The sequence below is a fragment of the Pongo pygmaeus genome, chromosome 1, assembly GCF_028885625.2.
Source record: "Pongo pygmaeus isolate AG05252 chromosome 1, NHGRI_mPonPyg2-v2.0_pri, whole genome shotgun sequence".
Lineage (NCBI taxonomy): Eukaryota > Metazoa > Chordata > Mammalia > Primates > Hominidae > Pongo > Pongo pygmaeus.
The window spans coordinates 111,600,245-111,624,982 of record NC_072373.2 but is presented as its reverse complement, the minus strand read 5'-3'; the positions used below and the strand labels follow the sequence as shown (position 1 = coordinate 111,624,982).

Genomic DNA, 24,738 nt, shown 5'->3' with positions numbered 1-24,738 from the left:
GGAGCAGTGTTTCTCCAAAATTTAAATTTGTGGATGTGGGTTTTATTAACCAGAGATTTTACATGCTTGGGAGAACAGCTGGTCTGTGGAAGAGAGAGTAAGAAGCTGGATTTGAGGTGGGATTTCAGGATCCTAAGGAAATAGCCTCTTCCCCCAAAATATGTCACGTTTTTAGTATAATCTAGAGTTTCAAGAAAATAGGGTGGAATGTTCATATGTTACTTGGAATGCCAATATCTCCAGGACAGGGAAACATACTGACCCAAGGCAACATGAAATAGTAAAGGACAGAGGACAGTGGGTCCTTCTCTGAGGTCAGGTTTAGGAGGCAGGAGAGTGGAAGACAAAGCAGGAAAGCTGAACACATCTAGATGAAGGGATGGGGAGGGGCAAGGACAAAGGGAGTTTGGAGTCTCCAGTCTTTCCTAGAACTAGCTCTGCCTTCTATCACAGCTTTTCTACATTCAGCTTCATTTTTCATGCAGAGAACAAGGCTGAGATTCACCAGGATATCAGACTTAAGTATGGTGTTTCTACATAGTGACATCTAATGCCTTGTGTTGAGAGTCTTTATAACTCAAACTGATCTCTCCATTACGACTTATTCAAGTCTTGTCCATCCTTCAGGGTTCAAGTCTGGCCACCCTCCTCAGCGTTTTCACTTACTTCATTAAGTGCATATCCATCTCAAGGTAATAGAACCAGGGACACTCAGAGTCAGAAGTATCCATGCCCCATAGCCTACCCTCGGCTGTAGAAACAGTTCCAGGCTTTGATTTCACTCTTCTTTTAGACAGTCGGCTTTTATTTTTTTTTCTTGTCAGCTACCCACAGTCACTGTGCAGACACTCATCCACCCTCCACACTCCACTTTGCCCAGTCTTTTTCAGAGCACTCACTTGATATGGTCCTTCCCTAGGACTTTGCTTTCATTTCAGCTCCCTTAATGCTGAAATATATCATCCTGCAGGGTATTCAACACTCCCTGGCCCCTGTTAGTTGGGATAAGGGGTCAACTAGAAAGAGACCTGAGAGATTTTCTGTAGCAGAGGGATGCCTGAACACTTTGCACAACATCTTCGATAAGTAGTCATTTGATCTTCCATTTTGTTAAAAAGCCATCATGCATCTGTCATTCACTACTTTTCCAATCATTCCATTTTTTCTTTGTCTGAATTAGTAGGAAACTTAGAGTGTGTTTCACATAACTGAGCACCAGATATGTGGGTCCTTGACCACTGCTTCTCTGTTTCACTGTTTAGTCTTGCCTCTCTGTAAACTCCTCAATAGCAGGGGCCAGTAAATCTCACTCTTGGGAAATGCCTGATAACTACAGGGCCAAAGTCAAGTCATCCTATTAGGATAGACCTTCTTGGCCAAATATATTAAAAATAAGATTTTGGGGCCAGGCATGGTGGCTCACGCCTGTAATCCTAGCACTTCGGGAGGTTAAGACGGGTGAATCACCTGAGGTCAGGAGTTCAAGACCAGCCTGGCCAACATGGTGAAACCCCATATCTACTAAAAATACAAAAATTAGCTGGGCATGGTGGCACGTGCCTGTAGTCCCAGCTACATGGGAGGCTGAGGCAGGAGAATCACTTGAACCCAGGAGGCAGAGGTTGCAGTGAGATCACACCACTGCACTCCAGCCTGGGTGACAGAGCAAAAAAAAAAAAAAAAAAAAATGGGAATAAAAGCAAGGGCTTAGAAAAGCAATGTATGAACTGAAACATAAAAAGTCAGACATGTAATTCAACAAACTATAAAATTTACTATTTTAAAATTAATACATATGAAGATTCTAATTACTGTCTAGAACATTGTTGAGTTTTAAAACAAAACCACGTGTCACCAAATAAAAGAATCACCATCCTTTTGATCCTCATCTACTACATCTTATTATTTGTTGTTAATTCACACACTAAAAGCTAATGAATCAGACTACAACCATCGTTGAGCATTCAATATTATCATTATCCTGAAGATAAAAGAGCCTAGCTCAATGCCTTGTAATCGGCGCTCAGTAACTATCTATGTCATGAATAAATGGAGCAAATAGAACCATTGTGTCACATGTTAAAACCATGCACTCTCAGTAATGTGTGTACTAACCATCATCTCGCCATCTGACCAGTCAGAAGGAAAATCAGCTGCTTTGACCATGTATTCAAGTCGAGCAACATCAAAGAGATTTGTTTCAGGTTTCTCATTATTCAGGACTGGTTCCAAGTACTTCCAGAAAGTTTTAAGCTCTTTTATGGCATTTTCTTTCTTCAATTTTTCTGCTTCTAGATCTAATAATAGCAACATATTTATATTACAAAATGAGAGTGTTAAATGTTTTCCCACTTTAAGTGGACACGGTGAGTCATATGCATTGCAAGATATCTGTACGGTACCAGAATATGTAAATAAAGGAATGTAATTTTGATAAATTTTTGAAGTCGGAGTATACAATTATGAAATCAGAGAACTTTACTTCTGAGATTAATTTTAAATATGAACTTATCTCATGCCTTCATTTTATAGTTGAGGCCCAGAAAGATTATGACTAGGTCACACATTTTGGGAGCTAAATATGTTCAAGATTTCCAATACTCTTAGATGACAGTCTACATAGGACCAGTTTTTCTGCCAAATCACTTTTTAAATCAACTTAGTGTCTGCTACATAACTGATTACAAATGCAGTTTATCTGGTTCTCCTTCTTATATTGCTGAAAACAGAGTGGATCAATGTTGTATGTTTCAGTTACCTTTTGGTCACATTAAATAGCAAAAGGCTTCTCTGGGTATTTGTACTTTTACTGTAAAATAATGACAGATTTCCATAAAATTATGCTTAAAAATTTGCCTGAAATATTTATGCTTATTACATCTATAATTAAATAGTAGTTTCTACTACTAAGATCTCATTATTCTATTATAAAGTCTATTTTTTAATATTTTATTTTTCTATATTAAATATTTTTACAGAGAGACTGTGTTTGGAGCTTATGCAGCATTTTCTCACTTCAATAATAAGCCATTTAGAATTATAACTATCCTTTGAGATAATCAGGAATAGCGTAGGTTTGAACCTCAACTTTTTAACTTAATAGCTGCCTCTAGACTGAGAGTCCATTTTTGTAAAATGGAAACAGTAAAACATGCTTCCTAGGCTTGTTGTGAAAACCACATGAATCAATGTACTTAATGCCCTTAGCATTGAGCCTAGTCCCAAGACATGTGCCCAATATATGAGACCTATTAGTATTATCTAGGGTAGCTATTTCTAACTTTATAGAGCAGCAATTTAAAAATGTAGTGTTATAAAAATTGGGATGTGGCTGCGTAAGATACAAAACACTGTGCAAATGATATTATTAATAAATAACAACAAAAGCAACAGCATATGGCAGAAAAAACTTGGGCATCTGGTAACACAATCTTACACCAAATTCTAGTTCTATTTCCTAAAGTATACAGTGGCTTTTTTCTTCCCTTCCACAGAAGTCATCTAGGATAATCTTCTTAGATGAAGACCTCAAGGCTCAAAATGGCTAAATGGTAGCATGATTGGAACTTCATCTCACAACTTGCTAGTCTAAGGCTAGGAAGATAGCACCCCAGTGATTTCTCATAATAAGCCAATAGCAGAACAGGGCAAGAATCTAAGGCTGTGACCTCCCTTGGGCTACTTGGTAACTGTGACTTCTGCAAGAACAGATTATTAACAGTGATTCATCCAGCGCATCCTTTAGGTAAAACTTATAGACCAAATGCTCCAGAAAAGGTAGTTGGATAACCAAGTCTTCTGACCTGCAGTCTGTTTTCTGTGGCTACAAATACAGGGTATGATACAGGGGATATAAATACAAGGTATGATTTTAATTTGCAAAATTTACAACACTTGGCTGGTCAAGCAGAGTAAATAGCAAATCAAAGTCTTGAAAAGATTTAATAATGTACGAATTGTAAGACTATGTTTTGGACAGAAAATTATATTTGTTCTTTAAGGAGAGTGGCTAATATTGAAGGACTCAGTAAGTTGTGTAGCAGACTGCATACCTTCTGGCTGAAGAAGAACTTCCTGCTGCTGGTTAACTGCTGCCAGGTGTGTCTGCAGAGGTTCATAACTCTCTGAAGATATTTTAATCACGCTGGTTATATGAATGCCAAGCTCAGCCATAATTGCTAATAGCTGAGGATTGTTGAAGCCCACAACTATAATGTAATGTTGGGCACCATCATCTGGCTCATCGTCTGTTCAAAATACCATAAAGAAGAGCAGCCATCATTGTAAAAGAGAGCAGGTTGCACTCAGCCAGTTCAATGGCTATGTACATTATGCATGCATTTATAATCCCTCTGGCTTGCCAAAAATGATCCAGTTGGCTGGAATGCAGTCATGTTGACTGTTTTTCATTATTGCCCTTCCAGTAAGAAGGCTGTGACTATTTTACAGAATATTAAATCACTTTTGCAAATGCGACATAGGCGTAATAGAAGGACAAACCTATATGGGGCTTCTGGTCATAGAAAATGTGTGCTTGGGTTTTTGTTAAGAGTTTAGCCTGTAACTTTTTTGGGTTCTAATCTCTTTTGAGCAGCATCTGGCTTTACTCCTGAATTACAAATAGCTACAGCTTTGTGGTATTTTATAACTAGAGGTGTTTACAGGAGAGGGAAATAATGAATATGGACATGCTCCCTTAAAAAGTGTTGTATGGGTGTGAATCCCGAGTATGGATTATGTAGTAACTATGTATTTATTGCATTAAAAATTTAAAATACATAGTGTGCACTTTCCTAAAATTTTTCTCCTTTATTTGGCCCTGGTTATACTATTTTATTAATATTAAGACATGAGTTTATTTTAGAATGTGACATTCTGCAGGGTAAGAATAATTGTTGTACTTTAATACCGACAGCACATGGTACAAAAAAGCACTACATTTCATAAAAAGCCCATTAAGATCAATATATAAATAGTGCAACAGAGGCACAACTTTTCATTTTTAAGTAATGACTTTTCTTCTATCACTAAACTAATCAATGTTGATATTGCCCATGGACTTCATAATATCACTTCTTCCGAGTCTACTGGATTTAGAGCAGAGATGCACGAGGGGAGTCAACTGGTAAAGGATGGGAAAGCCCTCTGCTATCTCATTTAAATATGCAGATAACAACAAGTAGCTCATTTACATTCAAGGGAAGGCAGGAATGAATTACTTATAGCTGCCTAGGATGAATCATTTTTATATTAAGAAACTACAATGAAAGAAAAATTCTAGTGTCTCTATCTAGGGCAAAATGATTGTGGGGGAGTTGGGGTCAGGAAACTATGTGCTCTATGTGAGTCACCAAATTAACTGATCTGATTTTATTACCACTGTGTTTCACTCATGACCACAATCACTTTTTATTTTGCTTTATAATTATGTCTGACTTTCCTGTATGTGCCCAACAAGATAGTAAGCTCCTTGGCGGCACAGTCGACTGGCTATCTCAGCCTTTATTTGCACTGTGTAAATGTGCCTAGCAAGACACATGCTTAATAAATGTTTGTTTAAGAGAGCCAGGTGTAGTGACTCATGCCTGTAATCTCAGCACTTTGGGAGGCTGAGGAGGGAGAGTCACTTGAGGCCAGGTGTTCAAGGCCACACTTGGCAACATAGAGAGATCCTGTCTCTACAAAATAAATTAATAAGTAAATAAGTTGGGCATGGTCATGTGCCGGTAGTCCCAGCTACTGGGGAGGCTGAGGTGGAAGGATGGCTTGAGCCTGGGATTTTTAAGCTGTAGTATAAGTCATGATTGTGCCACTGCACTCTAGCCTGCATGACAGAGGAAGACCCTGTCTCAAGAAAAATTTGCTTACAGACACAAATGAATTGCAAATAGAAATCTTTTTCTCTCAGGGTGTCATGGGAGTAAGTGATTTATGTTTCTAATGAGTGAAAAGGCTGGGAAAGACTAAGCAGAGTTATTGGGATGACTGCTCCAATCGCATCACAGTTCGTGAGGCAGGAAAATTCTAGTGTCTCTAGGGCAAAATGATTGTGGGGGAATTGGGGTCAGGAAACTATGCACTCTATGTGAGTCACCAAATTAACTGTTCTGATTTTATTACCACTGTGTTTCACTCGTGAAAGGCACCACCGGCAGCAGCACCTTACTGACCAATGTAACGACTGGTGTCGTCGTCTTCTCCTCTCCGTTTTAACTGGGTGGTCTTTTTCACTGGTGCGTTGGCCTCAGGCTGATCCTTTCCCTTTCCTTTGGCAGGCTTGGCACTTGGAGGCTTTTTCTCCTTGGGAGATTTTGCTTTCCCTTTATCCTTTTCTAACTTAAGTTTGTCTTCTATTACCTGGAATGAGAGAATACTTTTTTCTCCAAATCAAACAGTGAGCAAGCAATGGCTTTTCTACTGCCAGGTGAATTAATTCTTCATCTCATTCAATCACTTGTATACTCTTTATTTTTTAGGTATTCATTATATAAGTCAGCATAGTGGAGATTCCAGCTTGAGACTAAGTTGTGACAAGGCACATTTATGCTTCAGGACTGGAGGAGTGGGTGCCAGAAAGCTGGTTACACAGAGACTTCTGGAAGAGAATCAGTCCTACGGGAGAGCCAAGTGTGGCCTAAGAAGCCACCCCAGTGGTTTGAAGGCAGGGCGGGAAGATAATTCTGAGTACATAATGGTGTCAGGAATTTAGGTTTATCTTTTAGTCTAGCTCCGGGGAGCCTCTGTCTGAGTCTCAGAGAGAGGTGGGGTTGGTTATTAAAAACAAAACAAAACAAGAATTAAAAATAAAAAGGAAAAGAGATGTTTTGCTAAAATCTCCTTGATAAAGCATTTCATAGTACAAGTAATGTATTGACCAATTTTTAAATAAAGATTAAAAGATTCTTTGGGGAACTTAGCATTAACTATTGTTATTATAATCCTACTGAAGAATGTGCAGACATAAGCAATGGTTGCCATTTGATGCCTTCAAAGATGGGGTCAGAATAAAACATCAGTTGGCAACATGAATTCCTTCCATGATGCTCTGGGGCATGCTTAGATTGGCATGTACCATGTAAACATTAATTCCGCCCCAACACCCCGCTTTTCTTTCTTTCCAAACAGTTGCCAAAAACGTTGTGCAGTACTTCATAATGTAATTACACTTTCAGTTCATGTGTTTATTAATACAAATTAGTTGTACTCACTGAAATGTTGTGGCAGTACTGAGAAGATATGTTGCTTTGACATCCAGCTAACAGCTTACATCCAGCTAACAGAATGTAACGCAGAAGGGGAGAGGAGCACTTCCCCTACCCTACTCCATGTGGCTTCTGGATGTTAAGGGCTCCGGAGAGCCCAGTTTAGCTTTGGCACCCAGAGGTGCCCATGGCTTCTAGCACCTATGGCTCTAGTGGTGATGAAACTGCCACCCTCTGTACCCGCTCCTCAGCAGAAGGGGACATCATCAGCAGGGGCTTCAAGTGTCACTCACAGCCTGGGGTGGAGGAAGGTGCAGACTATGAAATGGCCTCACCCATTTCTAGAAAGTGAAGAGAAATCCAACTGGCTAGAGCATATGTAAGTGGTAAAATTAACTCCTTAGAAGAGCTAGGGGCAAAGAAGAAAATATATCCCTTGAGTGGAAGTGGAGGTCCAGGGAAACCACTCCATGTCAGACAGAAAAAGGGGATTGGAAGGAAAAGAGGGCATTGCCAAAGTCAAGCTTGCCAGACTTTACACACATCTCCCTTAGTCGACTCCCAATGACACAAATGCGGTAATCTTAACAATAGAATTGCAATGAGAACGGAAGTTCTGAAAATGTATGGGACGCTGGTATTCATTTATTCATTCATTCATTCATTCATTCAGTGAATATTTTTATGAGCTTCAATTTCTGTCCCAGCATTCCTCAGCAGCAGAGGGAAACATCAGTAAAGGCTGCAGGTATCACTCACAACACTGGGTAGAGGCAGCAACGAGAGCACAGGTAAGGTACAGAGGAGTGAAAGGGTCCTAGCATTTCTCTCTGCACCAGGTATAAATTGGTGCCTAAAATGGGGCTCGGCTCTGCCCCTTGAGCTCACAGCCTATGGGGAAAGAAAGAGAAAAAGAAATACAAACAAACAGATAAAAATGTAACTATAAATTTTCATGACTGCTATGAAGAATAAAACCCAGTGTAGTTATAGAAACACAACTGAGAACACTTTCATAAGTAGGTGATGAAGGACTCTGTGGAAGTGACATTTGAGCAAAGACCTCAAAGGCAAGAGTCATACACATGAGAAGCAGGGAAAATGTAGTGTGTGTGTGTGTGTGTGTGTGTGTGTGTGTGTGAAGGTCCTAAGGCATAAGAGGCTGCGCATGTTCCAAGAACTGAAAGGAGATGAGCCCAGCAGGGAAATTAGCAGTGGAGGTGCAGAGTAGCCCAAGATGAGGTGTGTGAGGCAGGGCATGGGCCAGGCCATCCAGGGCTTTGGAGGTAGAGATAACAAGTTTATGTCTTAACTAAAATGCAATGGGAAGATTTTAAAGGGTTTTAAGTAGAGGAGCTCTATGATTTTGCAAGGTTGGAAACCAGAAGACTAGTAAGGAAACTCTTGCAATAGTCCACATAAAACCCAATAGTGACTCAGATTAAAGTGTTGGCAGAGTGAATAAAAATAGATAGATTTGAGATGTATCTTGGATATTGAAACTTCATGGGTTGAAAGATTAGATATGAAGTCTGAATAAGAAGGTACATTAAGATAATGCTGTGGATTTTAGTTGAGCAACTGGGTGGTTGATGGTGTCACAGAGATAGAGAAGACTGGGTGATAGATGGGTTTTACTTAAGGTGGACAGACACAGTGTTATGTCAACTTTGAGATGCCTCTTGAGAGGTCAAGAAGGTAGTTCAATACACACATTCTCTCCCTAGAAGAGAAATTTGGCTAGAGTTACAAATGCAGGTGTGCATAACATACAAATAGTAGTTAATTGCATGGGAAGAGATGAATCACCATGGGTGAAGCTTCTTGAGAAATATGAGAATTGAGTCCGAGATCATGCTAGAGACTCAAATGCTTACCAATGGGTATAGGGAGAAATGCCAGCAGAAAGAGATAGCGAAATGGCTAAAAAGATAGGGAAAAATATATAGTGTAAAGCTAGAGAACTAAGAAATCAAAAAGGGCAAAAAGACAAGAATTGGCAGTTGTAGGTAACATTAAGAAGAGCAATTATGGTGGAGTGTGGAGGTGGAAAATAGGAGGGCAGTATCAATAGAGAAACCACTCTTATGGACTACTATTTCTGAAGTTTGGTTGTGAAGCAGAACCAGAGCTCTGAGTTGTTCAGTGGGTGAGTGGATGCAAGGGGGTATGAGGTCAAGGTATGTATATATGTAAAGTCAAGAGATGTTATGCTTGCAGGCTGATGGAATGATCCAGTAGAGAAGGAGACAGTGAAGATATGGGGCTGAAGAGACTGAAGTTCTCCAGAAGTCAACATGGGATAAGAACAAAAGAATGTGCCAATGACTGGACCTTGATAGAAGGAGAGGGAATTTCTTAGTTTCATAACTAAGAACAGGAAGAGGCTGGGTGCCAGAAACAGAGACATCTTGATGGTGTTGAGAAAATGTTTCAATTTTTTCAAGTGAAGCATGAGGCAAAGTCATCAACTGAGAAAAGGCAGGAAAGAGGCAGGAGGTTTGAATAGGGAAGATGACATAAGAGTTATCTTGTGTCAGAGAGTGGGGGAGCAAGCTTACCGAGGTAATATGGTAGGACTCTGCCAGTGGTGAGAACTTATTGAAAATGTTGAGATTGTTAATTTTAAATGAAATCAGTCTGTTTAATTGTGTGAATTCCTCCATTTATGTTTAGCTGCTCAGGAATAGAAATGAAAATGATGGATCACTGAGTTCATCCTGGGAGGGGTTTTGCAAAATGATTGTGATGGAAGGAGAGAAGAGCAAGGGGAATCAAGAGTGAGCGGAGAAATGATAATACTGATTGGATCATGGAACCTAAGCCAAACAAATAGCAGGAGAGGACAATGAATAGAAAGTGTTGGGATCTATGGACTGGGATTTATAATGTGGTTGAAGAAATTATGTAGAAGGATATCGGATTATGAGTAAGAGACAAGGATAGGAAATTTCCAAGGTTAGAGAACAGGAGATCTCAAGACTTTGGAGGTGATGAGGGCTTCAGCGATGACAAGGTTCAAGGGAGGCAATGGCTGAGGTGGAGTGGAGGAAATGATCATTAGAGAACTAAGAGGCCAGTAAGAAGAGCATTACTCAGTAATAAAAAACATCAAAAAAAAAAAAAAAGAAGAAGAATCAGAGAAATCAGAGAGGCAGAGAATACCAGTGTTAATTCCAAATTGTCCAGGGCAGAGATTTCCTGGTAGATGGATAGGAGGGTCTGGGTAACCTGGGAGTTACAGCCATGTGGTCGGGGGCTGCATCAGGCTGTCAGGACTGTAAACTTTAAACTAACTCCCCTAGTTAAGACTTGAGGTACTACATAACTTTCTGACAGTTTGCCTTCCTATGTACAATTTGCCTACAGGGAGAAAACTTTCAGTTAACGCTGATGGGTCTGTCCCATAAAACTGACAGTAATATTTACGGTAGTAAATTAGCAAGTGGCTATTCTAATCATGGCTGTCATTGTCACTATTATTATCATCCTTATCATTATCAATATTACATTTCTATTTATTACATTCTTACTATAGTCCAAATATTCTATCTTGTCAAGTCTTCACAATAACTACAATAGGTAGAGCATCATCTTCATTTTACAGAGGAGAAAACTGAGTCTTAGTGAGGGCAAGTAGTTGTTCAAGCTCAAAGCTAATATGTGGCAAAGCCAGGCCAGTCATCCATGCTCTTTTTTAATAGGTTTGTAAGGCACAAGTCAGTGCCCCTGAGTGCAGTTGGCCTGGAAGCACTGGTAAGACTCATGCAGGGCTCTCTAACAGCCAAGCTTTGGATCATAGCAAATTTACTGATTTGCAACACCCTGTGCAGCATGTTGGTAGACAGCTGGCCTTGCTACAGAGAAGTTCCAACGTGGCCATCAAAACATACCAGAAACTTTTACAACTGCAATTTTAAATAAAATCTCAGGGTGATCTTTTGATCTGAAAAGATGAAACCATTTTAGATTAAATTGTTTCAAAGTTTACCTGGAAGAATAAACATTAATTCACTTATGCATTCATTCATTCATTTCATCATTTCACAGATACCCCTCCCCATCATGGGTTAGACAGTAAGAGGCCCTCTGGCCCTCCAGGTTCTCCTAGGTAGGGTGTGAGAGCCTGTGCAGCCACATAAGTCTCATCCCTTTGAAGCCACTTTAGCAAAGACTGGAGTTCTAGAAGCTCAGGAACTCTCTGGCCCTTTCTTCTATGTGGTTCTTGGGATTCTGGGATTCTGCAGAAAGGAGGGCAGACTACAACCAAGCATTCAAAGAAAAGTGGTAAATTCTAGTAGCAGAGTATAGTTTCCAGACATCATCATCTTTAATTTGATCTCACAAGGCAACCTGTAAGATGGGTAATTTTATTCCCATTGTAAAAATTAATACAGAGTTTGTCCTAAGACACACAACTGTGGTAGAGAGTGCTGGTCTGACTTCAAACCCTAAACTCATTTTATTTCCATGATACTCTTGTCTCAGTCTTTGATGCTCTCCTGATTTCTCCATACCTGTCTGCCCCCCTCTACTCTGTCTTCCCAGGGGCTGAATCACACTTGCTCGATGCCCTTTTCTTTCTCTAGAGCACTCCACCCGCCTCAGCCATTCGTCCTGTTCACTTCCCTTTCTCTCTCTGCTCACTTCTCCTTTCTCTCCATTCTTTTTGCCTTTGCATTCCTCTAGCAAGGCCAAACTTGGGAGACTGCAGAACAGTATATTTTAAACTAATTTCCATTAACATTAAAATTATCAATGTTTACCTCCCCCACCTTCGCAAAAGTATTAAAAATGTTTAAAGTTTTTATAGATGAGTCTCACTCTGTGGCCCAGACTGGACTCAAACTCCTGGGCTCAAGAAATCCTCCTACCTCAGCATCCCGAGTAGCTGGGACAATAGCTGCATGCCACCATGCCCAGCTAAAAGTATTTTTAAAGAGGACCCTTATAAATCCTGATTTACTTCTGTAAATAACTTTTTCTTATAAAAATTATTACTAAAAATTTGGGAAAAAATATAAAGAGCTTACAAAAGCCACCATAATTTTACCACTTGGGGAAGATGAGTGAAGAAGATGTGCACTGCATTCTTTCAAGTTAACTTTCTGCATCATTTTTACATAACTGTTATTGTTCTCTCTATATAACTTGGTGTCCTGCATTTTTCCATTTAACAGTGAGATATCTTCAGTTTGTAGAGTATGTATTACTATGTAAAGAATTTTCTGGGTAAAGAAAGGATTCTCTGGTGCAGAGAAAATATATGTAGACAATAAAAGCGAATGGAAGTACCTAGGTCTTCCTGGGTTCTGGATCCAGGTCGAGATGTCTTTGGTGGATTTTTGAACATGTTCTTTACCCTACCCAGTGCCTTCTGCTCTCCGCCCATGGCTGACCATAATGGTGGTCTACTTATTCTTCTCCTGGATTCAGTCTATCCCTCACTCCTCCCATCCTTCATACTGAAGTTGAACCAGGACAGTCTCTTTGTCCCTTTAATTCTGGAGGGTGATTGACTCGTTGGCCCCTAGAATTCTACCTTGGTTTCAAAGTGTAACATCCTTTTGTACCAAGCCCCAATCCTAGGAAAATCATTTCCTATCTTTCATTTCCTTTTTCTCACATTCTGAGTAAACCCTTCTCACCTATGGGTTTATGTCTTGAAATCTGGGAGTGGGAATGGAGTTAACCAGATCAGGCGCATTCAGCAAAGCTGACCCCCTAAGTTATAAACTCAAGTTAGTTCATACAAACTCTTTCTCTGGCCTTTCTTGCTTCTGGATAACATGGCATGCATGTTCCCATACTATGGTCATTTGCTCACAACTTTAAAAATTCAGAGGGAACTCTTGTCAATTCAAGGCAAATTTTAGGAGGGGCATATCCAAAAAGTCCCTCTCTCCACCATGTTTGGGGAACACATGTTCCCCAGCATATGAAGGAAGAGTCAAGTTTGCCACAGATTACTTTTTTTTTTTAATGCAGTATGTGCAGAAAGCATCTAGATGCCTCCTACTGTGAGACGGCTTTGGATAGGCACAGAGATTTCTTAACCGGTTAAGTTACATAGCAGATGCAAGATTCTTGTCTCAGCAATAATCAAAAAAAGTGTTGGCATTTCACATATTCAGTTGAATATAAAGTGACACCTACCTAGAACACTTAAAGTTATTCTCACTTTTTAAAGGGAAAAATAAAAAAATATCCTTCTCTATAATAGGGCAACCTAGTTATTGGATGCTTCAAAATATTTTAGATCATATTTTATTTCTAAATGACTTCTTGATGTCAAAATTCAAATATAATTAATAAGTATTCATTCTCCTAATTCCTTACAATGAAAGGAAGGTAAATGGTAAATGTCAGTGAAACTGATGATAAATAGCTATACTTCATCTTATTCTTTTTTTTTTTTTTTTTGAGACGGAGTCTTGTTCTGTTGTCAGGCTGGAGTGCAGTGGCGCGATGTCAGCTAACTGCAACCTCCGCCCCCCGGATTCAAGTGATTCTCCTGCCTAATGCAGGCTGGGCGCGGTAGCTCACACCTGCAACTCCAGAACTTTGGGGGGCCGAAGTGGGTGGATCACCTGAGGTCAGGAGTTTGAGACCAGCTTGGCCAACATGGTGATATCCCATCTTTACTAAAAAAAAAAAAAAAAAAAAAAAAAAAAATTAGCCGGGTGTTGTGGCATGCTTGCCTGTAATCCCAGCTACTTGGGAGTCTGAGGCAGGAGAGTCACTTGAACCTGGGAGGCAGAGGTTGCAGTGAGCTGAGATTGTGCCACTGTACTCCAGCCTGGGCGACAGACTGAAACTCTATCTCAAAATAATAATAATAATAATAATGCATACACATATTCATGTATAACTATGTTTCATATAAAATTTATAATAAGATCTTCAGAATAGTATTGTTGAGGATATAGATAAGAAAACATATAGAGTTTGTAACTGATTCACTCTATTATGTAGTTTATGAGAAACTGGGTTTTCTGAGTGTTCCTCTAGTTCTCTTTCAAGATATCACCCTATCTCATAAACAATCTATTCTAGGGGACAAGAGATAGGCTAAACAAAAGTATAAGATCACATAAATTTGAGAGACAGTAGGTTAAACAATATTAAATAGAGTGGTTTTCACAAAACTCCTTCATCTTTAATTAGCTATTATGTTCTTAAATATCTTCAAGAGTTGTATCTAATACAGAGTGATTTCCATGCTCATTTGACCAGGAGCCATTTTTTCTTTTTTAAATGGAGAACTAGGTCTAAATGGCCATAGGGCTCACTTTGAATATACAAGGTTATGGGAACATTTTTAAACATTAATCCAATTCAATAAATCTATGCTAAGAAAACTATCCAAAATATGGAGAATTCTATACTGCAAAGTACATGGTTTATTATGAAAAGAAATTGAAATAACTTAAATGCTCAATGATAGAGAAATGATTAAGAAAATTATGATAGTCAATAAAATATCACAAAACCAGTAATAATGATAGAGTGGACACAGTGATAATGAGTAGAAATTATAATCTATCTTAACTGAAAAAGGGGTGCATTTTTACAATGATTACAGCTGTGTAAAGAAGCAAATTCCAGAAAAAAACAGAAAGAAAAATGCCAAAATCTTAACATTAATTATAATAGGGTTACACATTGCTAATGTTTTGCTTTTTTTTCTCTGTATTTTCTATGTAGTCTATGAAAGACTTTAGTACTAGATCAGCCAATGCTATCCTACCTTACCATGCAGAAGGACATTAGGAATAATCTCTGGATGTCCAGTTTTAAGAGATTCCCCCAGAGACTGAGCCATTTCTGGGTGGGGGGCATGACTGGAAATTAAGTCAGGATTTCCTTTGGAATCAGTGGCTGGTTAGCTCAGGGCATTCCTCCTTGGTGAGTTTTGTTCCTTCCCTTGACTGCTGTCCCCTTATTTAACCTGAGGATGTTAAATTCAATACAATTAATGGAACCAGATGGTTGTGAGTAGATCACTGAGCACAGCCATTGGTCCTACAGGGAAATGTCTCTGGGCAGGCACTCTACTGACTGTGAGCAAAAGTGCCATTTCATAATTATTGAGACACACTTAGGAAGGATATGTATGGGGGTTAAGAGCATGGTCTTTGGAGTCTGACAGTTCTGGATTTGAATCCCAGCTCTTCCACTGAGAGTAGCTGTTTGGCCTTGGGAAAATTCCTTAACTTTTCATACCCTCAGTTTCCCCATCTGCAAACTTGGAATAATAATCTGTACCTCATAAAGTCATTTAAAAGATTAAATGATATAATGTGTGCAAAGGGCTTAGTTCTGTGCCAAATAGTCAATAATGATAGCTAACTATAATTATTAGCTGCTGTAATCATAGCTCTTCCATATTTTAAAGTACTACCTTATGTTAAAGATGTATTTTTTTTGCATTTTTCCTGAAGTCTGTAAAAAGTTTTCATTAATTAAAAGCAAGCCAATTAGGAAAGGACTACTCTATTTTATGGATAAGCCGCTGGGGGGGGTCATTTATTATTTCTCCTGAATTGTTGGCTTTTGAAGCTCCTTAGATTCAACATCCATTTTAGTGGGATCCTCATTTCAATAATCCACCCTCAAAGAATTCCATCCAGTTAGTGAGGCAAGTTATTCCTTTCCTGAAACCACATGGGTCCTTCTAAACTGAGTTCCTGCTCTTTCTCTGTTTGATTTCTTAAAATAGTTTCTGAAGATTTTAACCACAACTGAATCAAAACTAACCAGCCTGTAATTTCCTGGTATGTCCCTATGGCTTTTCTTTTAAAACAACACACACACACACACACACACACACACACACACACACAAATGGCATTACCTTGGCTGGTTTCCAGTGTTTCGGAGTTTGGACTGGAGGAAGCTGGAAGGTGTCTGTGAAAACTACTCTCATTTCTCTTTGTCTCTCTTTTGGAGGAGGCTCTGGGTTGCTTGTGGCTTCATCATGATGTATTATCAAACGTAGGCACTTTTAATTTTGAATTGTTTTAAGAATAGTTTACCAGTGTTACAAAAAGTTACCCTAGTTCTTTACCACCTATCTTCCTTCTGTTCAATTATAGTACATCAGGAAATAAGGCAATTTGTACCATGCATATGAGCTAGCAAAAGAAAGAACTATTCTTTTATAGAAAAGATATGCTTTCTAAAAACATCTAAGGAAATATGGACGACTTATTTGAATTCATAAATTAAAAGCACAGTTGGAATATATTTGGATCTTCTCCCAAAACCTGTACAAACATTCTGAACTCAACACAAAGGAACCTAAGACTAGATTTTATTTGGCCAATTATTTAAATAGTTAATGACTTTTTGTATCACAGCTTTTTTTTTCATTTTTTTTATTATCAAGTGTTTTAGTTGAATTCTCAGTATAATGAAAATATTTGGGTTCAAAATTGTCTTGATTTTTAAATGTGTTCATAATTAATATATAATACAAAAGTTGAAGTTAAAAAGAAACAAAAATGTGAGTAGATATATAATATTCAGATAATGACTAAATTAAAATGGATCAGAATGGAAACCAAACAATTTATTTTAAAATTATAAGGAACATGATGAGAATATATTTGTTCAGTACATTGCTTTTGTAAATGTTTGTTTCAGTAAATGTTTGTTGAATTAATAAATTAATAACAGATAGAAATAAAAATGCAAAAGCAAATGTTGCGATAAGGATGTAAGAAAATATATTTCTAAACAAAACACTTTAAGTTTTCAGATATAATAAAATCGAACTAATTTAGAATTATTGTGTGAGAAAGTCATATTCAGAAGTTCTAAAATACTAAAATATATTTATGGAAATACAGTACATTGTCTTCATGATATTTATATTTGGAGTTCATCAACAAGGTATTTTCAAATAAATAAATGTTTTTAGATAGATTTAAGTTATTTGCAATTAGAGGCCGGCATTTGTATCCCAGAAATTTACATGCTGAAGGCTTTAAAACTGTTCATTTTAGAAATACCTTTCTTCGTATTTCTTATAATATGAATTACCCAGCAAGCTTTCTTGCAAAGCAGAAAGCAAAAGCAATGTTAACCATAGCCCAGATTAAAATGTTATTAAAATAGTGGAGTTGAAAATAATGATATTTCTTCACTGTATTTGGCAATTAAAACTATATTATTTATCTTTTTTTCAAAAGTTTTGATTGATTAAAACAGGATCAAATATGTAATGATATATTAAAACATTAGAACAGGTAGCTAGTTATGTTACTTATTTTTGCCCTCACTTTCACCCAAGATTTTCTGTAATTTCTGTTATGGATATTTTTCAAGCACTGATTCTTAAAAATACAATTTCAAAAATTAAACATAGAAGATACAAAACACTCTTTGGGTTGTACAGATGTAAGCAATTAATTAACATTTGAAAGACAACATTTACATAGATATGTTGATGTTAAAAAGTTGAGGAGTCAGTCACTAACCTTGTAGAAAATTCGGAATCTCACTGTGGGTCCAGGAAAGATGAAAAGATTAGGTAAAGTCCTCTTTTCTTTTTTTCATATTCTAATCCACAGCATGGTGTCAGTTTTACATACTTTCTGCTGTTTTGTTTATTGCCAAACCCCTTGGCTGACAAGCATTAACCTTGATTGTTTCAACGGACCTCTTAGGCAGTGTTGTTGAAATGAACATCAATGATATCATCCCACAAACAACTGCCTTCATCTCCCCTTTACCAAGAGGATTTTCCTGATTGTATTCCATTCCAATGAGTTTTCATCAATTTATTTAGCACTTACTCATATGGTTGTGACTCAGAGATTTGGGGTTGGTGCTTTGGGAACCCAAAATAATGGAGATGTCATATTAGATTATGTAATCATTGGCTCTTAATTGCTCAAAAGTTCTCTCACTGTATCTAATACTTAAAAGAAAATAAAAACTCTAAGGTTCATGCCCCAGTTACCCAGAACTCTCAAATTTTCAGCAGATAAAGATTATTTCCATACCTTTAGAACCTCTTAATTTTATTATTAGAGTTCACATTTCAAAGAAATGCTGAGTAAAATAATGGTGCAAAAATATTTTTATATTGTTGCAAGCTTTAAAAACGTTTTCCAAGCTACTAGGATATTTTATTTGTTTTTACTTAAAATTTGTTAACTGAAATCTACAGTCTACTCCTATGATAAACAATTAGTGACATAATAAGTGGTAAACAAGTAAATTGATGCTCTTTAGCACACTATTTCTAACTGCTGTGGGAAAGGGCAAAGCAAACAGAAAATGCAGAAATTTTTGCAAGAATTACAGTCTACTTTTTATAATTCAGATTCCCATATGGCATTGGAATTTAAACAGGCAAGAGATGTTTCTATACTAGTTTCAAATTTTCCAATTTTTCTTCTGCCAAGTCTTAATTACCCTGAGTATTTCTTAAGGTACAACTCCCCCAACACGATGGAAAGAGTTTCACTAGATGGAAAACTGTACTATCAATTGTGTTAATATGAATAGAATTTTTCTAGGCACAATATGTACCACACTAATAAGATGCTATATGGGAAATATCTCTAAAAAACATAAAGCCATATATTGAAAATAGAAGGTGGCATTATTTTTTCTACAATAACCTTGTTGAGGGGCCAATTGAAATAGGAAACCTAGATTTTGGAGGTCTTGCAAAGGTGAAGAAGGCACTATTGGAACATTTTCACTTTTCTCTTTTTTCTTCCATGAATTGATTTTGCCTTTTCCACTTAAGGCATAAAGAAATGACTTCATATGCAAATCCGTTTCATACATACACACGCCCACACAAACATTACATATGTACATACTGAAGCATTGGGCTTTCCAAACATAATTCAGCATGATTTGGAAAATAAGAAAAACATCTTATTTTGGGTTATGATGATAGCACATGGATGCGAACCTGGTAGCAGTTTGCTAACAGCATTTTAAAATATTTTTCACATGCAAATATGAGTGTTTGGAAAGCACACAGATTGATTTCTACAAGCAAATTAAATGAAAAATCCAGGTATGAGGAAATTATCAGATGTGCAATATAGGAGTAGAAGTGATGGATTGCTGCTGAAATATTCAGATTATTATGAAGGTGCAGATATGCCTATTATTTTAAAAGGCACTTCTATACAGTATCATATAAACTCTCTTAAATAGTTAGACCTGAACTGTGAGGGTTCCCCCCAACTGTCTTTTTCATATTTAGTTTTCCCGACTCCCTGTCTCTTCCTTGGGTCCCTTCTTGGCTACAACTTTATTATATAAATATACTGCCATAGAAACAATCCTGGGCACATGCTTTGAATATTGTTACTTTCATATTTTAGGGAACCTATTTTTAATGGGTTTATCATAATTCCTCCAGATCTTTGGACAGCCTTTCCCTAAGAAGTTGAGGTGACAGCCAAATTTGCCAGGTAACACTTAATGGTGGGCTTAAGAAGAGAGGAAGTGCCCCTGGAGAAACCTGGCTCCATTTCATTCACCACTTGCCCTCTTTAGAAAACCCACCAGATCATACAGTACCTTCTTTTCATTTTCCCGTCGCTGTTGGTCCTTAAATTTAATCTGGAGAAGTTGAAATTTCAAGAGTTTCCCTATCAGTGGTAAGGTTAATTTCTCTCCACTATCCATAATTGCTTTTGCTGCCATTAACACCTATACAGAAACACAATTATTAGAAAAAGTGATGTTTTATAACCTTTGGCACAGTCTGTCAGTGATGAAAAGATGAAAGGAAATTTTATATTATTTGTCATGCTAGAAAGATACTTCATTGCTGGCTGAAAAAAAAAAGTTAGGGAAAAAAATTCCTCAATGCTACAGAGAGGGGCATTTACCCTCTACTTTAAATAAATTGGATTGTCTGAATATCGACTTCTTTTTCCAATAAGGCAGAGTGCTTCCCACGATGGTGTTAGACTCAGACTCCAGGAAAAGGGTAGAGAAAAGATAGGCTGGGCTCCATTTTAGGATGACTGATAGGGTGATTCATGCTACAGAAAGTCTATTGTTGTTTGGCGTAGCCAGTAGTCCAAATTGTCAAACTTTGACTTATTAGGACATTATAAATTAAATAGGGTTTTATAATAGTGGAAATGACTATGTTAGCAGTCTTTTATTTCTTTGTAACTAAATTCAAATGAAAGATAAAAGCTGTTTGACACAAAGGCGCCATATGAATGTTGCTCCCCTCTGCAACTTAATGTTGATCATGTTGGTATGCAGCCTAATTGGGGTGAAATAAGGTTATTGAGTTTTCTTTGGGTGACGACAGCTACTAGGAACATACAGCTGTATTGTCCAGATGTGTGGCACTGACAGCCTGTTTTATGACTGTGTTTTTTACAGCTTGTTTCCCCTAAATTTCACACAACGCTCTAACATCTGGGCCCTTTTCCTTGGAGCCCTATAACCACTTTATTTACTGCAAAAAAAATAAAATCACGTAAAATATACCATAAAAAGTTGTTATGTGTTTCTCTTTATTCATGTTGTCTCCCTAATAAAGTTCACCTCTGCCTGAAGCACTGTCACAGAAGTAATCTAGTTGAAGTATGTTTTGACTTTTGTTTTTAAGCAAGCATCATATTTATTTATAACCTTGGGATGAATTAGGTGTTAGTAAAATGTTCTGACATGTTGCTTTTCTCCCCCCTTGGAATAATCACTCCTGGGGCGCATATGGTGTCAATTTCAGGCCCTTGGTCTCAGACAATGACTGCGCACACTGCATCTCACGGAGCTGTGTCTTGTCTGAGCTCTTGGTCAGGACTTTCCTGACCAGTCCAGTTCCTTTTGACCTGTTACTTCACCAAGGGAAATAGCCGGAAGAAAAGGAGGTACCTATTTTCCTCTAACTGCAGAAGGCTCTATGGATTACCATGTGCCAAAATGTAACTGGACCTCATAGAGACCACAATGGGGTTTCCCGCATTGCATCACAGAAGGGGAAAGCCAGAGAAAGGATTCCTTCAAAGCTGCCTTTTCTAAAAACCAAAGGAACTAACCAAGTGTCAGAAATCTTTGCATGTCAGAAATCCTTGCAAGGACTCTAGGAAATACAGTGCTTTGCTTTGTATGGCAGTTCTGCTCCTGTTAACAAAATTTAGGGAAAGAGACATGATGGCTGTGATTTCTGGGAGCAGAAAGACATAGCAGTACACCTGCAGAACCATTTAATGATGACCAGATCCCACGTGGAAGAGGATCCTAGGGGGATGGAGGTCAGGCGTTTACTGTAAAGTGAAAGCTGTCTGACTGGGTCCAACCCCAAGAGTAGATGTCAATATTTGGTTTGCATTTTTCAATGCCAGCTAAATATTGTGCTGACAATCAGGCTCTGTGACATCCGATTCAAAACATTCAAATGTGGGTTTTTAAAGGTCATGGCAGTCTAGTGTTTCCCTCTAACACAAAGATAATGACAGCACTGAAGGGAAGTCAACACTGAAAAGGGTTACCCCAGAGTGGTTGTGGAGTCTCTTTTCCTGATGACTTGTGAAAACAGGATATTCACCTATGTCTGGGGGGTTTGGGTGAAGCCTGCCTGGCATCATGGCAATGGATGGGATATCTCTGGAGGTGATTTCTCTAGGAGTCTATGAATGTTACCTCACTGTATTAAAATGTATTCAAAGCATAACAAAACATCCTGAGAGAAAAGTATTTTGCAGGCCATAATAGTTATTACTGGTTTGTCTAAAACTATCTGTGGAGTGCTGGTTTCAAACAAAAATCCGGCACAGCATCAAAGTAACAGTGAGGTCCTGCCCTGACATGGGGAGACAGGAGATGAGGGGCTTCACCAGTTTGCCAGGCACACATGCTCTGATGACATACGGACACAGAGAGAGAGAGCAGTGGTGGACAGGCAGCCTTGAGGTGTGCCCTGGGCAGTGTCCTCCTCCTGAACTGCCCTGGGGCAGCCCACATGGAGGCAGACTCGTGGGCCACATCCTGCATAAAGGCACAGCCTGCCCCTGGCACCACTAGGAATGGCGGAAGCCAGGCATACTTGGCCTCCCCCAGGGTTGCTCTGAAAAGGTTTGACTTTGTAAATGCCACTTTCTTTCTGTGCGTCTCCCAAAGGGAATGATATTGTGAATTATTGGAATAATTAATGAAAATGAAAGTCTGTGCTGAACTCAAAATCTGAAACAACATTTTCATGGTATGTGGGTCATTCCCAAAAGAGGCGGAAAAAGAAAAATATTTACAAATTAATTTCCTTTCAAAATTCTTTCTTCTGATGCCCCATAATTAACAATTCTACCCAATCAGTAGCCAGTAGTTTGGTCTCAGATGAAAAACAAATCTTTCAGGAATCTCTGTTTGAAGGACAAGTTTTTGAGGGAAGAAAAAATTAAAGAGACAGAATTTAAAGGAAATGTACCTTTTCACACAACATCTCCAAAGGTTTCTCCTCCCTGGCCTTAGTTGTATTAATTAAAAGAATAATCAAATCTTCAGCATTCTAGCACTGTAAAGATTATTTGCCCATCATCTATGTCAAAATAAGTGTGTGTACCTGTGCATATGTGTGTGCACTGGGGGGTAAGCTAGCCAGGGCTATAGGTATTGGGGGGATGAGAGACATAAGAGAACATGTGAGACATAAGAGAACATGTGAGCAGCGAGCTGGCAGTGCTTGGGGAGTAATTAGGCAAAAATCTAAGCTTCCAGAACTAGTCAGAAAAACAGTTCTGAATGGGTTAAAACCTTAGTGCTCTTTAAGCCAAAATGCCAAGTAAATGTGCTTGGCGTGAATCAGGAACTCAAAAAAGCATGAGTCTTACGGGCAAATGAGACTTATTAAAATGGAGAAAACTGTTGCCAGGCAAGGCCTGTGTCTCCTGACCTCTTCAGGTCAGCTCTCCAGGCAGAGAGGCCTGCCAGGACTGGAGAGAGGCTCTATGCTGAATGACCAAAGGTCACTCAGTTCCAGGAATGATTGGTGAATGAGGAAATTAAGCTTCAAAGAGTGCAGCTGAGGCAGAAGCCATGTTTATGTTTTATTGTGTGAAGATATTTAAGGGGTCTAGATGCTCTTTTTCTGTTAGAGAGCTTGTAATTCTGTACACACTAAGAAATAAAAATATTTCCTTTATCATTGACCTGGCTCAAAGAATTACATCATATTTACTATCTAATGATTTGATCCAACAAAAATATACCAAATGAGCCAAATTATTTCTTTGCCTGAGGATCAGGTCCACCTAAAGACACTAGTGTCCTCTCTCCTTCTAAGCATTCCTCCTCTCTCTAGAACCTCCCTACGTTAGTAAGCGCAAGCCCAATGCTTAGAATTGCCCTAGGCGCTCTCATAGAAACCAAATGTATGCATGCATGTATGTGTGTGTGCATACATATATACATATGCACATTTATACATATATGCATATATGTGCATATATAAGATAGAGAGAGAGAGAGATAGAATGGACTCCCATGAAGCCTGCTGTATGATTTCCCTTGTGTGTTGACAAGAAGTCATATGAAGCAGCTTGAATCATTGCTTAACCTGCTGCATATTCAATCTCGAGTGAATTCTGAGGTTGTGTAAAGATTTGGATCTGGACTTTTCTTGCCTGGAACAGGTTATGGGAGTGAGGTGGCAGACGAAAGGGCAAGCTGTGGTTGTGTGAAGCAGAGAGAAGAGGGGTAGTAGAAGAGAGATGGCCTGGGAGAGCACTTTCCCTCCAGGAGCTCCAAATATCCACCAGTTTCCGACTAAAAGAATCCTTTGGCTTCAGGGACTTTCTTGGAGGCCCATGGTGTTTATTGCAGTAACTATAAAAATTCACAAAATATGACTTCATATTTAACCTATTTTGGGGAGGTGAATAACTTAGGATTGCTTTGGTTATATGAAGACCTCAGCAAACAGAAGCAGAATCCATAAGCTAGAGCTTGACTCAATTTAGGCTAGCACAAGGCTGGGCAAACAGGCTTTCAGCACACATTTGGGTAGCTCATTTCTCTAATATATGATTGATCAAATTTACTTAAAGTAAGAGTATAACAGTTCTTTACCACAGTAAAAAGTATATACACATATATGTATATTCAAACACAAATGGGATTATACTATTCATATTAAGTGCTTTGTGGTTTGTGTTTTTACATAAAAACACATCCAGGACAGCTTTCTGTGCTGATATGTTTTGCTTATGTATATGGTTTTTAATAAATAGCACAGTCTTCTGTTGTGTGGGTGTTTGCTCATTTATTTAACTAGTTCCCCATTGATAGACATTTAAACAATTTCAGTTTTCCTTTTTTCTATGAAGTGCATGTGTGTTTTTGTTAGTAGCATTTTTGTTCCCACCAAAACTGTATGAAAGGGTCCCGTTCCCCCACTTCCCATATAAACAATGAGTATTCTCCAACTTTTATTTGTCGATATTAGTGCTAATAGTTTTTCTGTGATGATGAAAATATTCTTTATCTGTAGTGTACAATATGGTAGCCACTAAACCACATGTGACTATTGAGTACTTTA

The 24,738-nt window shown here is 38.3% G+C and overlaps 1 protein-coding gene across 1 annotated transcript in view; it reads right to left on the bottom strand.

The window, feature by feature from the left end:
• The window catches only part of SPAG17 (sperm associated antigen 17), a 233,433-nt gene that overhangs the window by 143,441 nt on the left and 65,254 nt on the right, over window positions 1–24,738 (bottom strand). The window contains exons 4-7 of the mRNA XM_063651455.1: window positions 19,761–19,892; window positions 6,171–6,357; window positions 4,053–4,247; window positions 2,116–2,297 (exon numbers count right to left, since the gene is read on the bottom strand). Coding sequence (XP_063507525.1) covers window positions 2,116–2,297; window positions 4,053–4,247; window positions 6,171–6,357; window positions 19,761–19,892 — 696 coding nt within the window. The remainder of the gene's footprint in view (window positions 1–2,115; window positions 2,298–4,052; window positions 4,248–6,170; window positions 6,358–19,760; window positions 19,893–24,738) is intronic.